Source organism: Apostichopus japonicus, chromosome 18, assembly GCF_037975245.1.
Source record: "Apostichopus japonicus isolate 1M-3 chromosome 18, ASM3797524v1, whole genome shotgun sequence".
NCBI lineage: Eukaryota > Metazoa > Echinodermata > Holothuroidea > Aspidochirotida > Stichopodidae > Apostichopus > Apostichopus japonicus.
The window spans coordinates 7,075,211-7,093,714 of record NC_092578.1 but is presented as its reverse complement, the minus strand read 5'-3'; the positions used below and the strand labels follow the sequence as shown (position 1 = coordinate 7,093,714).

Sequence of the window (18,504 nt, the reverse complement as noted above, 5' to 3'; positions counted from 1 at the left end):
TGTGCTTTCACAGATTATAACATTAGTTTATTTCATGTATAAAGTTGTTCTGAAAATTAGTGACAAAAATGCCCGGCTTAGCCAAAGAAAATCTTAAGAAAATAACTAGTTCACAAAAGCAGATTAATTGACATAATTATCGTCCATATAGCTGTTGGAATTTAACTGAAAATTCCATCAGTGAACATTTTTAGAGAAATTGTCTGAGCAGATGTAATAAATTCCAACATTTCTCGGCCAAATTTTAAGTTTTGAGCGAAGAAAAGCAAATGGACAATTAACCTCTTCAAACTGTGCCATATTTACCTGCTGTGGAACTTCCCTTTCTCTTGTGGATTTTATTATTAACTATAGCAAAATGGGTGATAATTTGATTCATCTTGAGATTGGCTGATTTAGGTCAATATAGCTGAGCTAAGTTAAGTAAAAAAATAACTCATAATAAATTACATTTTAAAAAAACAGACATAAAAAAAAAGTGAATAAAAATCTTTATGCCTCACAAGTGTATGCCCCATATTGTAATATCGCCCGACCGCTATCTTTGACTCTGAACAGCAACGTGAGAGTAAAAATCAAAGTTTGACCCAATTTATACAATAGTAATTGCAGAGCACATCAAGGACAACTTTCCATTATAAAGAATAAATGGTGCGATATAGGAACCAAATTGGATAAAATAATCACCGATGGTTATAGCCGAACCGACCAAAATAGCAGTGCTTTCCCAAACGAAATGAGGAAAGAACAATTAGATTTCAAGTTAATTTTCCAACCAGGTCTCTAAGGACAGACAACTAAATAGAAAAATAACCTTCAAAGAGGTGCATAGAATATGAAAACAAATTAATATATACAATGGCTAATATAGTCTGATTTAATACAGGAATCTCAAATAGGTCAAAATTTTGAAGGAAGCGTAAAAATTTGATACGTACTGTACGACATTCTATTTTTTTAGCTTCAATTCAAAATGTGGCTGGCTTGAATTTAACAGATGCCTGATGTACGTCGATGCAGGGTTCTGACAACGCTATGACCGCTGGATGTATGTCGACAATTTCTCTTAAGGTTAATTGGCTATATAGCTATTAAATTGGCTTTTTGAAACAACAGAGTTAAAAGTCTTTAAACTAGGGTCAGCAAATAATTATGAAAGTAAAAAGAAATCCTTATGAGAATAAACTTTTTCTTGTGAATTTAGTTCAAAGTCTGGTGGGACTTGTAAGCCCGATTTCACATAGCTACTGGGATTATGGCTCTCCTTAAAAAAAATTTCCTTCTTTTCTGGAGAATAAAGGGAGAATCCTACACACTATACTGGCAAATCCTCTAGCTCAGTTGGTGATGCTAAGTACTACTGAATTCATGTATATACCATTAACAAACCCAAAAAGTATAGTTAACTTTAGACTGACAGCAATTTTCCCATTGGCATTTTACACACAGACAATGCACAATTCATAATAATAATCATAAATAACATTTATTTAGCGCTTAATATAGCGTTTCAAAGCGCTTATAAACTGTAGCATAATGTATACGACTGATGGCATCATTCCCATTGGCATTATACACGCAGACAACGCATAGTTCATATAAACTGTAGTATAATATTTAGACTGACGGCATCTTTCCCATTGGCATTATACACGCAGACAACGCATAGTTCATATAAACTGTAGTATAATATTTAGACTGACGGCATCTTTCCCATTGGCATTATACACACAGACAATGCATAGTTCATATAAACTGTAGTATAATATATACGACTGACGGCATCTTTCCCATTGGCATTATAAACGCAGACAATGAATAGTTCATATAACCTGTAGTATAATGTATATCACTAACAGTTGTACTCTTTCAACATTCTAACTTCTAAGAAACTAAGAATAAGCAATCAGCAGATGAATGAACACTTGTTTGGGGTCGAGTGACTTTTCACAACACTGCCACATAAATTCTGCCCGAAAGGCAGCTTATTTATGACACTTATTATGAGAAACATTACCATGACTAAGAAGAGCTGCATGGCTTGTTCCTTTAACAGTACATGTTATAAATTTTAACAGTTTGTAATTTAGAGTTTAAGATCATCCTTAGATATTGTTTATACCAAAGTACTACCCCCCCCCCCCCCCTCCTTATCTATTACTAACTGGGCATTTGAACAATAAATGTATTAAAGTACAACCACAAGGCACATAAGTGTGTGAACATGAGACTGTATAATGTACATATAGTGTGCAATTCTCAGTTTACTAAAGTATTTCCCAAAATATTGCAATAAAATTTATCAGATATATATTTAATTTGGTAGCTACTTTTGACTTTGAGCCTACACAGTATTAATCTCAAAATAACATTGCAATTATTCAAGCTAAATTAAGAGTACACAGCCTAAGTTTTTTCCACCTGTGAGTGAAGCTTTTATTGCATTTATATGGTTGTTATTATTCTAACTGTACCATGTATGCATATACAATTATACATGGAACAATTCCACTAATACAAACACATATGTAAGCTTGCTCAGAAATGTACAACACATATAACTTGTCAGAAATCAGGAAAACCTCCGGAACGGGGAACATTTGGATAATTAGCTCTTTCATTATTTCATATTTGGTTATTTGCTTGATTTCGTATCAAAACATGGATTCGATCACTAACTGATTTTCTCTACTTGCATGGATATGTATATCACAAATTACCTAAAAAGGGAATTCCTCCTTCTAAGACTCTCAACACTGAAGGTTGTATACAGTATATAGCTATGTGAGTCTCTGGTTATAGACTTTTCACCTAGAATTTAACATTGTGCATTTGTTTGCAGTTGGAATCAAAGTGAGGGGCTTATATATAACTCGCTTAGAATATCAACTACAATATTTACGTAATTTATACTTTCAACAAGGAAAAGTACATCAAATATCGTCAAACCCAAAAAATAACAACCTTACAACGAAAGGCGGTCTATTGTTCCCGATCCAGTGATAGCAATTACTTAATTACTGCAATCTTCATAATGAAAGGAATTTGCTTCGTGGTACGATGTTTACAAAACTGATGCTCCCCGTCTACAGGCCTGAGAATTACCGTATGTATTATTAAAAACATCGAAAACATCAGAATTGCCTTCGTTTCATGATTTTGTTTATTCAGAATATATTCTAATGCTACTTAAAAAAAATCAGTCGGCCTTTCTGTGTTCGTACTCTGCATTCGATTCATGAGGAGATATCGACGAGATGTTTACATTGCATATATACTACTCTTCCAAATTAGAGACTCGTAATCGTCGGGGTTCGTATAAAACGGTTTTGAACTCTTTCCATTTTGATAACAAGAAATCCTTGGAACAGAAGCTGGTAAACATGAGGATATTGATTGAAGGAAAAACCGAAAAAGGATGTTTCGCCGCTTGCATGACTTTCAAAATTGAAAGAGAAAGAAGAAAGTCGTTCTTTGTTTTTATTTCTTTTTATGTCATAAGGAATGGTAAAAAACCACAACAGACAGGTATTAATGATAAGAAATCTAGGGAGCCAATAGGAGTATGCATGGTGAATCCTTGCCACATCTTGCTTTTGTTTCATTTAATATATATATATACCCCTGCATATTGTACATGAGATGTTTCAAGTTTTGACCATTCTTGGACTGGAAGTGACTGGTATCTTGTTTTGCTTTCCTGAAAGGGAACCCTCTTACCAACCTTGCATAATTGTGCGGAGGTGGCCCGTGGATTGCAAAGTCGGCAATTACTATGACGCAGATCGCGAAGTCGGTCGTTACTATTACGCTAATATTTGTCCAAAAGGCAGCCAAACGTTGTACTCAAAGCCGAAGCCAAAGTGAATCAATCAAGTCACACATCCAAAGTCTATGCATGGTAATTTCTTCAATACCGCCCTCATCTTTTTACGGGAAGCATCTCGTACTGTAGCTTCGATTTTATGTTGCATTTTTGTCTCATATACCTCCATTGGAAGATACATAGAGATAATAAACTGAAACTAAAACAATATAGAAATTTGTATGTAATGAGTCAGGTCCATAGAAATATAAATTATATTATATTTCAGTAATGCTCTCTGTAATCTTGTGTTATTTTCTGCAGTTCTTTTGTCATGTATCTCCCTTGTGACTGCCATCTGTATTATACCTTATTGTATTATCTTCCCTTTTTTATTATTATTTTGTATTTTATTTATTTATTTATGTCTCAGATACCTCCTTTGGAGAATACACTGAGAAATAAACTGAACTGAAACTAAAAATTTGAAATGCACACTAATTTGGAAAATTGTTTCAGTTTTACATATTTATGTAATATGAGACAGTTTATCATCATTGGTCCTTACTTTCCTTGGTCCGGAAGATATTTTAGATTTTAGTCACGTAGCAACAAGTCATGCATGAGCATTTTTTGTTCGGTATATACTATAGCACTGATTTTGTTTTTCAAGGGCTATGACATATATATATCAAGACTAAAATTTCTGCCTAAATTCATCCTTTTTAGTTACAGTTTTTTTTTACATGGAGGAGTAATCCATAGTTTTAAGTGGATGTCATTCTTCTCGCTTTGGAATCGGTTTTTCTGCCTTTTTCAATGGAATGATATTTTCAGCTTGAAAGTGCTTTCTTGAAAATTTGACCTGGAGTAATCTTGTCAAATAAGTTAAGTTCGAAGCCAGCAGTCCACTTGAAGACGATATCGTCCCAAGCATCCCATGAAAGGTAAGAATCCTTCAACGAGATCCAGATTTTGGCAAAGAGCTTCGGATATAAGAAATGTCTCCACAAATCACCCACTTCTGTTCTTCCTGCACGGCTGGTCTGTTAGTCTTACCTACTGAATCATTTACACTCCCAGAGACACACATGTATGGAGATGTGTGGATCCTCTTCCTCTACGAGCAGTACAGTGAGACCGTCATGCTTGATGCATGTGTTGTTTCATCACTTGCTCACTACCTGAGCTAGAAACAATACCTGCTGGCTTGTTGAAGCAGTATTGAATCTGCACCGGATATCCGGTCTGGCCGGACTATCCGGTCGGACTATCCGGCCCAATAGTGAGCAATTATCCGGTTCCGGCCGGATATTTTTCAAAATCCGGCCGGATCTTTTCAAAATCTGGCCTGATTTATTCCTTAAAAAGGTGTTGGTATTAACTTAAATCAATGTAAACTATTTCCAAATATTAATAAAAACATTCAAAGTAAAGAAAAATTAGGTTTAACATGTTTAGTATGAGATTTGTGAAATGCAGCTTCCTGTTTCAAAACAAACTTCATAGGTAGTATGCAGTATTTTTCCAGCAAACAAATTTACATACTGTATCAAGCTTGTCAACAATTATATTGTAGTTGTTTTATTAAAGAATGTAGATTACACCACTTCAAGTCATATTTAATCTCATAAATGGGGTCTTAATTTCACCTTCTTTTCTTAATAATATGCGTATACCTCACCTAAGATTTGCTCCTTGTTTCATACTTCTACTTCTAATTAATGATTTTCTTTTGTGTAATGAAAAAATCCGGTTCCGGCCGGAATTTATCCAAAAATTTGGATCCGGTGCATCCCTAGAATTGATACATTATTTATATTGTATGTTATAAATTATTCCATATTAAGACATGAATTATATTTTCATTTATGTATATATCCTTCTTTTTTTTTCCTTGGGAGTCCTTAACTTTGTTAAGCCTGTAATTGGATTTCTAAAGGACTTCCCTCCACATTAATATCTTTATTATCTGTGGAAAATCAAAATAAACTAAACAAACAAGATATCTATTGCTTGCAAAAAGAAAGCACAACCATGACTAAAAGCACTCATAAGTCTGACAGTTCTATTATCTAGGTGAAATGTTTGTTGCTGCATATGGAGGCTTGCACAAGCTTACCCCATATCATGTGCAGAGAATGTTTGTTAGCTGTGCTGAGCTTGTGCATGAGACCACTTGCTAGTATATATGCATGCACAAACATGACTAAGAATGATAACAAGTTGACACAATTATCTAGTTGAAATGTTGCATATACAACTTGAGTGCTTGCATTTAGTAGCTTAACATTACCCTATTAAAAGCAAGCTTTAATGTTACCCTGATTAGATTAGCAAGCTTCATGCGATACCCTGTGCAAATTAGCAAGCTTAATGTAACAAGCTTAATGTGCGAACCAACTCGCCAGCCGAGGAAAGCTCTCGCATTAAATTTGCATGTTAATTTTTCTGTAATGGATAGCCTTTCCATTGAATAACTGAGATTCTTAAAGAAATGTTATACATTGCAACAGCTGCCTCCTTCAATCTTACAGATAATACATTCTCATGGTCATAGTCTCTGTTAAAACTAGTTTTCATATGCAGGCACTCATTAAACAAGTCTGTGCTTTATATATACTAAATATGAAAAACACTAAAAAAACACTTTACAACCTGGGCTAAATGCAGTGTCTGAGCACAACTTCACATACTTACAGAGAAAATCAATGGCCCCTTGAAACAGGCGAGGAAGGAACAAAAATCAATATCCGAGAGATTGAATGAGATGGTAAATGAAAGATTACTCACGATAATGTTCACCTTGAGAACCATGGAAAGGTTAAAATGTGCTTAGAAATATTCCGCTTAACGTTGATTTTATAAAGAGCTGTAAGCTTTGTATAACATCTGTGAAAACAGTTTCAATGACAACAGGCTTAAGACAAAACTATGTAAATTACAGTCCTTTTCTCCTTTTTGGGTGGGGGGGAGTGGATGGGGGGATGAGAAAGAAAACTTATATTCATAGGTCTTTGAATGAAACAGGTAAGAGAGAAAAAAAAGAGAGAAATGAAGTTTAAATTCTTGTTTTCTCTTGGTGAAATTGCAGCTTTCATCTTCACATAAATTTTAAAAAAATTGTAACGGCTACACGAACCTCGATATAGGCCTTCGAAACGGGGAAAGGTTAATTTCTAACTAAACCCTCCCCCCCCTCCCCCCAATGGGATACTTATCGCACTACACACAGCTGATTATACACTGATCAAGCACCTCGGTAACCGCTGCAAGAAGATTTGTAAGTTTCGAACAGGTAATTTGCCAGGTGAAAAAAAACTTTGCAAGGCACTTTTGTGGAAGTAGAATGAGAATCTTTGAGCGGTTATAGCGGGTGCACAGAGCTAAAAGATTACCTGTTCACACTTGGCACAGGTAAGCAAGGAAATATAGTACATAATAACACCAACCAACAACCTTAGAGCCACCAAACACACTAAGAGGCCCCTCCAAATTTTTACCTGTTCTTTAAATGTACAGTTTAGGTACTATACAATGTCAACATGAGGGGGTTAACATCAATGTCATGCCATCACTCTCCCCCCTTCCCCCACCCGATTTCCTGGAGAAAAACTATGGCCTCCTTATGTTAACCTGTCTTCACCCAGATACTAATTAAACGCCCTTAATTTTAAGACTTTCCAACTTCTACTATCCATTGAACTCCATAACACTTGTTAATTTGAAATGATCAAAACTAATTGACTTCCCATCTACTTTGGCCTCTTGTTCATTATAAATGGTGCTTTAAGAAAGGTTTAAAGCTTTTGGAGTGGGCATTATGAAAGATTATAAGGGGGAAATTAAAGGGAAAGAATGATGATTAATATTCCTTTCTCTGATTATGAAGTCATGCAAGCCATCCAAAATTCAAGACTTTGAGAATTAACACCAGTCTCTTTCCCCAGCTTTGCCCCTCTCAGATGCTAACATTATGCATTCAGATTTACTTCATCATTCTATTGGCTTGAGGTTTTCCAACGACACCGTTTACAAGTTTATTGTCGACCATGTATTTTTCAAGCAAAACAAAAACAGAATGGAAGCATTAAAAATTTCAACGAGAAACAGCCAGAGGAAGGGGAGGCAAGCTGCAGGGTTGTCCCAACCCTGGCAAATCCACTCTCCCAGGAGTATCTAGCCATGAAAAAAGAAAAAGTGCTCACCTAATTGTAAGGTACCATGTCAAAAGAAGAAAGATGTGGCTACAAATCCCCTGCGGTATGGCCAACTCCCCCCTCCCCTCCAAAATACTGTCTACTGTTAATTGTGTAAAAACTCTCTCAGACTCTCATTAATAAGATTTCACAAATTCATCAAAATAATTTAGGGATGTGAAGTATCTTTCACCAAATTAATTTGAGAAAGACAAACAACTTTCTTTGCTGTAAAATACCCCTAATAAAATAATGATCCAACAGGGGAGAGGTGGGGGGGGGATAAGTGAATTGATCCAAAACCTTCTACCTGGCAGGACTTTGACACTTGTCAAGCCATTGCCACCTAGTTGTCATCTCAGCAAATGTCCAATAACTAACACTCCCCTACCTCCCACCCCCCACACCCCCTCCCCAGTTAGAACCAACACTGATTCTAGTACTTTCTTTAGCTATCATAAATCACATGTAGACATGATTAAGTCAAATTAATTCTCATTAATGATAATCCCATCTCGGAACTTACATGCTGAACAATTCGCAGTCTAATTTACAGTACTGTACTTTTTAGAAGTCTCGACACACAATTAATTTAACAAGGTTTCCCCTTTAGATGTACATTAGAAGAGCCTGAAGCATGCCGTCTGATAAAGAGAGAAAAATTTATCTTGGTTCTTTTACTTTTCTTTCCCATTTTGAGATAAATATTAACCAGATGGCTCTGATGCCAGCCTAAACTTTAATTAATAAACAAACCGATAGGGTTCGCAAATAATTTAGCAAAGTAGACACTCGGAAGAGACGATTTTTGTCGCAGGGGTTTGACGTAGATGTCATGCAGGAACGGCCGAGTAATCTTTTGGCATGCCACTAACTCGCAGAACTTTACTGTACATGTGAACAGTGGTATGAAACATCGGTACTAAATTGATCCGTGAATGATTTCTCTGGCTCAAAAGTAACTATCATGGATTTCAATATTAAATGAAAAAGGAACAAAGATAAGAGGTCCTTCAAGAGGTAGACAACTACGTACTGTAGATACACTGAAAAAAGGAATAACAGAATTTTAATCATCGCATATCATTCATTTGTACTGCATTGTACTGTCTATTAAACAATGACTTCAGACACAATTTTTACTCCGGGTATGTTGTAGTTCCAAAAAAATTAGAAATATATATGAGTAAGTGCTATAGTAATTTTTCTATAGCTCTAAGATCTAGTTTGTAAGATAATTCACCTTTATTAATAATATGCTAAATCCCTGGAACTGTCATGTCGGGCTACATTGATGAGTTCGGCTCCTCGACGAGGGCCTTAATTTTAACTCCTTGTTTTATCAATTCTAATAGTTTAACCGAAACATGTTCCTATAACCTCATATAAATAATAGAGCACCAATAAGCCTTGTCCACATTTGTAAATTCAAGGGGGGAGGGGGGACCTGACACCTTGGTAGTGTGAATGCTCATGTAGTCAGGATGTGACCCGCTATCGTGATCTACCTCTCATGGGAGAATCCTGACCCACAAGGGTGATAGAGATTGTAGCGTGAATGTTCAAGGATCACAGAAACGGACATTTCTGGTTACTCTGCCCCCCCCCATCCCCCCTCCTTTCATCACTTCGGCATAAACAAGGCTGACGCGTTGCAGTACTATAACAAGCTAATTGATAAGTAAACAATCAACGTGACATGTTCATTTCTTGCGTCTGGTGTTGATCTGACACTCGTTCTCAAATGTGTTCGTGTCCGGGATCACTTTATACCCAAAAACAAACCAATCGTTGTTAAAGCACACATTGTCTAATCGTGTTTTTGATAATAAAGTGCATTGAGACTGTCGGTATAATACGATTTACAAATATGTACTATTATTATTATTATTGTTTTTATTATTTTAAAATGGCTTTAAAAAGGCCTTCAACTGAACTCATTTCATATCACAATTTCTTTCATATATTTCCAGATACAAAGTTGTGGAAATATGCCTGTGTACACCAACATATGTCTATATGTAGCACACCAAGTAGGTATCTTTTGCAAAGGAACTATAAAATAGAACTTAAGTGAAATGAGATCTAGGGGTCAGGAAGAGATTAGGATATGTTTGCAGATTGCAGAAAGGGTCATATAAACATCCTACTTTGTCTTCCATATCTCAGACAACTTTACACTTTAATAAAAAAAACCTGAACCTTCGTTCCCCTTCTTACATGGATAACCTGCCCTGCTTTTTCTATACATACATGTCTCTGAGTTTAAAACCACACCAATACAGAAGAATGTTCCTACTTAATTTTTCCTAATGTACAAGTAACCACTGACTTGCTCATCAGGTTATTCAGAGATCTTTAAAAAAAGAGTACCCAGATCTTAGCTACATCCTATCCAGGTTCCCACAGAGAGGTAGCTATCTGACTGTCATCCACAGCTGTCTTCATACATTAACAGACTAAAAACTGCGAGATTAGCGTTTACTAAATTTCATGGTTTGGCTGATACACCTGACAAAATGATTTGTAACCGAAGCGAAAAGTAGCACAGAGAAGGGCGCAGGAAAAGGCAGGCAAGATTTCATTTACTTATTGGGTATATTTCATGTTAGACAGACCAAGACCTTTGGTTCTTTTCAGTTTACTGTGTGTCATCGTAGCAAAAATACACAACCGGGACGACTCAACTAACGCATACCAGATTTTAGGAGGAGCATTTCGATTACTGAAAGTAGATTGAAGGAGTTCATATAGAAAGACATTAATTAATCCCAAAAAATTTCTCTCAACAGAGGCAAAAGGAATCTACAGTATGCGATGGTGTTGACATGTGCGTGTGTGACCCCTTGGCCTGTAAACATGAAAACTCACAAACTGTATGTACAGTACAGTGGATAAACTTCATAGATACACGTAGTTGAGTAGAGGACCCCTACTGTTTTCTGTGGAGGTCAAAGGTCACTTGAGATCAACAGAGGTCAAAGTCTGAAAATCTATAAACACTGTAACTCAAAACCGTAATGTGGATGAACTTCATATTTGGTATGTGGATGCACCATATTGGGTTGAAGAAACACATTGCTTTCGGTAGAGGTCAAAGGTCATTTGAGGTCAAAAAAGGTCAAAGTCTAAAAACCTTGTATACATGTTAACTCACAAAAGTAGAGGTTGGATGAACTCGATTTCTGGTTTTCTATACCATGGAGAGCAAATTACAAGTAATTACTAAGCAAGAAGGTAAACTTTAGAACAAACCAAAAAATCAGTCTCATATACCGTATGTCTATATACAGACAAGTAATTCAAAGGAAGAATATTATGGGTGAAGTAAGCTATGATGCAAGTCCTTTCTGGGTATCTGGGGTGCTTTCTTAAAATATCAAGTACATCAAGAAATATTTTGCAATGGTTAAATACTCAAAACATAAAACGAAATAAGTGTGTACTGGTTACTCAGGAATGAAACATATAGGAATTTAATTTAAGTTATAATCTTTGAGACACTTTTTCCAGTGAGTTGGTGACTATAGTCCTTTCCGCAAATTTGGGAAGATACTATCTCTTTGAATCCTATCCAGCTTCCACTGACATGGAATGTAATCTGGCTGTGGTCATTGATCAGTGATGCAGGCTATATGAGAAACCTAGTGGTGAGTGGTTCTTTGGAGGTGGAGGGACAAGTTACCAATACGCTGAAATAATTGATACCAAACTAAAGCAGCGACAAAGTTCAATACCCTAACCAACTAAAGAGGTAAGAAAGAAGCCAGCTAGTTTCATTCAACCAGTTAATATTAACTGTGTGAGCATCCCTACCAGATGTCAAATTTGAAAACGGAAATGTTGGGAAAAAACTGTTTTTATGACACAATGCTCATCTATTGTAAAAAGCCTGTGTAGTCACTAAATACATTAGAGGGTGTGATGTTTCTATCCTCTAGCAGGATCTTCTTCGGTGGCTAGATTGAAACATAAACAGACCGTGGAAGATGCAGATGGACAGACAGTTAAACTTGACAACCAAACAATGAATAGAAAGACAGATATAAAAGAGGAAAGATGACAGGGATAGCGATACATGTGATAATATAAAAGGGCTGTGGAGACTGATGCAACAATGTGGGTTAATTAGTCAATGGAGGTGAATACAAAATCAAAAGGCAGGGGATTAAGAAGGATTAAGAAAGAAAACATTAATCTTGTAAGATCAGCTCAGGACCAGTTGTTGGATCACAAAATAGTTATTTCCTGATGTCAGAGGTTCTATGCTTGTTCTGGCCATTTTGACCTTTCAAATTCACAGGACTGAATGTTACACAGTTATTACTGCTAAATGATAAAACACCATCTTTCTTTTTATGGAGGAGAGCATTCCAATATGCCGAATAAATTAAAGGTAGTATTTAAAACCTACTGTGGGGACAAACAGACTTGACCAACAGTGAACTTGAAGCAAGCAGGTGTGATGCCATAGATATGTATATTAAAGTCTCAATGAGTGTTTGCCAAATTTTAACTTCGACCTTTCCAGCTTACTGCCCTAAAAGCTCAGTGCACATAACACCGTTCTATGCAATTTTTACATTAATAATCATTATATTTATTGAGTTATCTGTCATTACGAAATTTGAACTGAATAAAATTCGCCATTTTTTTCAACGAATCCCTAGATTCTACAGACTTCACTCAAAATTTGCAAGCCTCGCCCAACAGATCATGCGCCAATCAGATCTCTCTGTTTTGTTTACTTACGTGTGGACGATACACATATATATAGGTTACATTGTGTAATGAACATGCTGAAATAGGTGGTTGCAGTGATTTTACGGTAAATCACTCGCACCATAAGGGTAACAGAAAATAAATTTCTTTCTTTAGATTGCGGCAGCTTTTCTCCATTAAACCCACCTGGTCAGTGGGCATTTAGAATAAGAAACATTGAATCTGCTTCAGAAGTTTGTTTTCCGAAATTCATCGGCAAACACATATTGAGACTTTAAATTAATTTCTATGGAGAGATTAACTCACGGTTTGTCCAGAGCAAAGATCCAGTCTGAATAACTCCCTTCATTACTCATCCGGAATGGTTGATAGAGATGAAGAACAAAGACAATAAAAACCTTCCCTCTTTTTGTCTTCCACCAGTAAAAGACAACCTAAAGAAAGAAAAAAAGCAATTTATAGTTTAGTCCCCCTGGACATAGGAGTTAGCAAGCCTGGCTTATAGTAATAGGCATGATATATGGAATAATTTATCCAGTATTGCTATACTGCAAACTAGTAGTGTACTATGCAAAAGATAGTCATTCTGCTATAAAACAAATGCAAACTGTTTCAGAATGTTATCAAAAGTTAGAGACATGAGAAATTGCTATGCAAATAACTATAAGCATTTGATTATTCCCTGTGATGACATGAAGGTATTAGCTGTTATGGGAAATATCAGTACCAGTGGTATGGACTTATTCTTTAAAAGTATGCATAGGCATCTGCAGAAAAATCTTGAGAGGAGCAAGCAAATTTAAAAAAAAAAATGTTTTGCTACTATGATTTAGTATTCTCATAAATGAGAGATTCCTAATAGCTGAGTTCCTAAAAATTGATAAATTCAACTAGAATGATTGATTTCTTTATTAGAATTTTGGAACAAATATTGAGAATATTGTGGAGAAGCTCCACAATTGCAAAATAGTGGCTACAATTATATTTTTCTTTTCTTGAATTTAGGCATTCCTTGGTATATTTTTCTATGCCTTTATTGCAAGCATATACTTAACTTTTAAGGGATGTAATAAAGTTGAAATGAAACTATCTTGTTTATCTTAGTATGATATAGGCCTAGGCCCTCATCGATAACCCCTTGTAGAGGCCAAACATGTAGAATTCACTCAATAAGATAGACCACACACACACCACAATATGTACCAAAATGGCATCATTCTGGGTAACAAAGATGCTTCTACAGAAATTAACTTACTGATCATGTTTGTCATTGAACATTGTTAATCATTTACATTCATTTGACCATATATAAGTATGAACTTATTGCAATGTCAAATTCTTAAGTGTGAATATAACTCACCTTGCCTTGCTACAACAGAATTACAAAATGTGCAAATAGAATGATTAGACAGGTTATGACAATGCAAACTGTTACAAAATGTTAATTATGCTGTCTAGGTTTGCGACCTTCTCATTGGAAAATGTGAACTTTTGCTTAAAAGAAACAGATTCTACGCAAGGCACATACATATCTCTGTTCGTCTCATGTCGTCAGCGTAATAGTTAGCCTACCATGACCACACTATACGACTTATGGTCTAGCCTATAGGTCTGACTTACTAGTAGTAATATTGAGTATTGCCCTCACGATATCATCTTTTCCAATAACTGCTGCTCCCAGTTGAATGTTTGATTGTTATTTCCATCCAAGCTCGTAAGTAATGAAGTGTTTTTTTATAGGATAGCCAATATACTTTCATGCAGTCGTCTGAAAATCAGTAACTAGGTGCCTCCATAAACTTTAGTGCAAGGTACCTAGGCCGAGAATGAGTCGTGCTAGCTATCAACACTGACACACTAAGTTAGTAAAAAGCATTACGGTCGCCGGAGATATAAGTTGTACTTCACTGCGTTGACCGTCAGCTCACAATTTTGCTTGCCATGGTAAATCTCCCGTGTACACTAACAGTAACCGCCATACACTCCTTCTGAATGTTTTTCGATATGCAGAGACGATATTCGTGTCTGTAACTGCACGGAACCTGCTATCTACTTTGAGCCCTCTGAAACAAGAGTTTTCCGACGAAGGTAAGAAAGGTATTCCTCCGAGCCATGGTATTCGTCGCGTACAGCTGTGATTTGTTTACATGGACAGCGTGCAACTGTAGTTGAAAAGAGACGGGGAAACTACCTAAATGAATAAACATAACTTGGCTTCTTCTTGATTGGATGAGATTTCCAGTTGTAGTCGAATACAAATTTCATCGTAGACGTAGTGGTCCAGTCGTTCTCGTACCGTATGCTAAAACATAGGTCAAAGGTTTCTCGGTCTGCCTTTTCTAATATACTGTGTGTTACAATTACAGAGATGGTGAGAATACTCTGTCAAATCTTCAAAAATCTCTTTGATCGAAACTGTTTGATAAGCTGTAGCTTCTCATAAATATCCCAATGACACTTAAATATAAGATACAAATGCTTATTCCGTTATTCATAGAGTTAATACGATGCAAAAATCGGTTTTTGTACCAACGAATCTGTCTTGCTTTGGCTAGTGCCGTAGATTACTTCACTGATTATAGTTACAAGCACTATTTGTACACGAATATGCCCCATTGATTCACTTCACGTTAGCAGGAATGTTTGTTCTTGTTTAGAACATAACTAGCCTACATGTGTTCTCGGAATTTTGAAAAATATCCCCTCGATGTGTTGAGCATGAACTTCATTTGTTAAACTGTCTGTTCAGTCTAGTCTACTCTAATTTAGCGGTAGGCTAGGCTAACGTTCCTCGTTAAACCCAAATTTCGCGAAATACGAGCAACGCCGAAAACGTTACAACCAGCCAATGACATTCGTGGTTGGCTGGAATTTCAATGCATTGTTTATTTACGCAATGTTTTTGCCTTACTGATAGTGAAAGAATTAATCCATAATACAGTCCAAACTTGTCAACAAGTACTAGGCCTAGTAGGTTAGGCCTAGCCTAAGTTAGGCCCAAGTAGCCTAATGTTAGGTTTCAGAACGGTTGGCCAATGGTGGTGTAGCCTCAACACAGTTGCTTCCAACATATTCTACACAGTGTATGCTACACAACTTCAATTCACTGGTGTCTCAGCAACCTAAATTGCAACTACGTGACCAGATTTTCCAAAGTGTCGACAATCATTGCTTTATATTAATAGATCAAGTTAAAAATGTATTATGGAAACTAATGTAATAAGCTCGCCTATTGAATAGACTAGCCAAGGTGTTTATTTGGCAAGCTCATATCTCCCTTTAAATCAGTTTATGTTGTTAGTCTGAGAACAAGTAGCAACGTTGGCTCATAATCGATGCACTTAAGGATTTGATCAACTACATCTATCAAGGAAAAATCCAAATCACTCAACTATGCATTTTTCATATGTGTAGTTCCTCAGAAATGTAATGAACTCAAAATGTTTATTGTTTCTGTACCTAATCAATGTACAATAGAGCAGAATTTGACCACAATTTGTCTGCCATGTCAAGTTCTTTCATGCCCCAAAATTGACACATTTGTCGATAAGCTAACTGTCAGCATACATTCATTGACTCTGGATGCTGTTTGCTATGCTCCGAGCCTCAGTATCAAGTGTATCAAAAGTGATAGCAGTTTTTGCTAAATTGTACACTAATCATTAAAAAGCCAGCATATTCAACAGTGACAATAAGTTTTAGTTGGTTACAAACTCTAATGCCCTGCCCTTTTTGTTTCTTTTGTCAGGCAAAGCGAACCAAGAAGGTCGGAATTGTCGGCAAATACGGTACACGGTATGGTGCCTCACTTCGTAAGCAAGTTAAGAAGATAGAGATATCTCAGCATGGCAAATACACGTGTGTCTTTTGTGGAAAGGTGAGTACCGAAGATGCTGATACTTAGGTCATGGGGGAAAGCAACACCAATACTTAAGAAATGTTCAAACCTGTTCCTGAATGTTTATCAAGACATAACTGTATCTTCATTGTAAGTTGCGGAAACTCATATTGAAACATAGATCATTACTGAACCAAGATTTTACCAAAAACATAATAAATGCTGGCATGATAGCCAACTTTTTTGGTATATATCTCTTAAAAGTATTTCTAATTTCACAGGTTTGTATACTGTAAAACAGACCAGAGACTTTTGTATCTCTCTCTCTCGCATTCCGAGCAGCAATTCATCTAAATTGTCATGTTTGGGGGAAAAAACTTTGCCTTTTCTTGTGACTGCCAGTTGTAATCTGTAGGCTTTCAAATGACCATGCAGTTTGAACATGGCATGTAAAGTTTAAGACTTCCATTTCTTACACCATGATTTGTTGAATCAATACCACCGTCTGCAACAAACATGTCTCTGAAGGGCTTTTGCGTTTTGGAAGATTTAGAGAGATTATGTTGTCCATTGTTTAATGTATTCGTTCCTCTTGAAATAACTTTGCTTGTATTCTCTATTCCGTCAGGAAAACATGAAGAGGAAGTGTGTTGGTATCTGGCACTGCAAATCTTGTAAAAAGACTGTAGCAGGAGGCGCCTGGAATTACAGGTGAGTGCCAAAAGTGGACATGGTGTAGGATAAATTAAAACCTGTGCAGCTCTGCCTTACCCAGAAAGTGCTTCTTCTATTAATCACAGAGTATTTCTGGACAGTGGAGTGTAATAATTCAGGGTGTCAAGATCTGACTGAAATTAGAAGAAATATGTGTACCCTGGAACAAACCAATATTCATTTTAATCAACACTATGGCTGCGAATACTCGCTGTTCGACAGCTGTACTGCCTGTCAAGGAATCTGATTTACCATACATCAGAACAAACCAGATCAGCTCATAAGGTCGTCAACGAGGATGGATAGTTGTTGATGTTTTGGCTTTTTAAGTTGTCAATTATATTATAAGCACTGTGATAACAAAAGCACCAAAGCTGGTAATTCATTTGGTGTGCTAATGTTGCAGCAGGCTACCTGTCATTAGTGGGAGAAATGCTGTATGTTTCACAATATTGGTAAAAAATTCTGTTTTTTCACAATAGAAGCATGTTGGTAAATGTTGGGCACTTTGAGCAGCTTTTTGAATCAAATGAAATACATGTCTCGCTCATTAATGCTCATTTTGGTGAAAATGTTGTGTTTTTCATTGCAAGGTTGCTTTGAGTAATTTAGTAAGGTTGTCGGAAATAAGCAACCACATGCTAAACTTGCAATAACAGTAACTTTACAAAGTTAGCCACCCTTAGTTTTATGCCGTGTACCATTGCTCACCGAATTTTTAAGCTAGAAAGATTTAGTTCAGTATCGGAGCAATCGTCACCAGTCAGTCTCGCTATTTCTTATGGAGAACTAACATCATGTTTTGGAATTAATTGAATAACACATTCTTTTCCTTCTTTCTTTTTTATGTTCACAGCACAACAGCCGCTGTTCAAGTCAGGAGTGCCATCCGTCGATTGAGGGAGTTGAAGGAGCAGTAGTACACAGTGGACTGTGTATCTACTCTGGAAGGATTGGATTATCGGTTGTGACAAATTGTCAAGGCACAGTGTAGAGTATCTTTCTGGGAATGGAGGTGATTAGATGTTGATATGTAATTGTCTCTAAACCAGAGAAATAAAAATAAACATTCAGAGGAAAAGACAATTTTCCAATCTCCATTGCATTTTTATTTTTGGTTTCTCTGATTTTCTCCCCCCCCCCCCAATGCAATGACCCACTTCCTCAACAATGCAATGCAAGTTCAATAAACTGTTATGTGTTAATGGTTGGTGATGTTTGTAAAA

General features: G+C 36.3%; 2 protein-coding genes across 7 annotated transcripts in view; one reads left to right on the top strand and one right to left on the bottom strand.

The window, feature by feature from the left end:
* The window catches only part of LOC139958594 (rap guanine nucleotide exchange factor 4-like), a 260,592-nt gene that overhangs the window by 140,037 nt on the left and 102,051 nt on the right, over window positions 1–18,504 (bottom strand). For 3 of the 5 annotated variants that reach the window (XM_071955760.1, XM_071955761.1, XM_071955762.1), the window contains exons 1-2: window positions 14,347–14,836; window positions 13,033–13,160 (exon numbers count right to left, since the gene is read on the bottom strand). The exons of the other annotated variants lie outside the window; for them this stretch is intronic. In XM_071955760.1, coding sequence (XP_071811861.1) covers window positions 13,033–13,082 — 50 coding nt within the window. In that variant the 5' untranslated portion in view covers window positions 13,083–13,160; window positions 14,347–14,836. Of the gene's footprint in view, window positions 1–13,032; window positions 13,161–14,346; window positions 14,837–18,504 lie in introns of those variants that run through there. 5 annotated transcript variants of the gene reach the window in all.
* On the top strand, window positions 14,965–18,364 carry LOC139958600 (large ribosomal subunit protein eL43-like). Of its 2 annotated transcripts, none has more exons than XM_071955773.1 (4): window positions 14,965–15,097; window positions 16,475–16,603; window positions 17,193–17,275; window positions 18,135–18,364. In XM_071955773.1, exons 1-4 carry the CDS (start codon window positions 15,026–15,028, stop codon window positions 18,196–18,198), a joined length of 348 nt encoding a protein of 115 aa, XP_071811874.1. In that variant the 5' UTR covers window positions 14,965–15,025; the 3' UTR covers window positions 18,199–18,364. The 2 variants fall into 2 exon arrangements, with proteins under 2 accessions (XP_071811874.1, XP_071811876.1); XM_071955775.1 differs by lacking the exon at window positions 14,965–15,097 and adding an exon at window positions 15,560–15,586.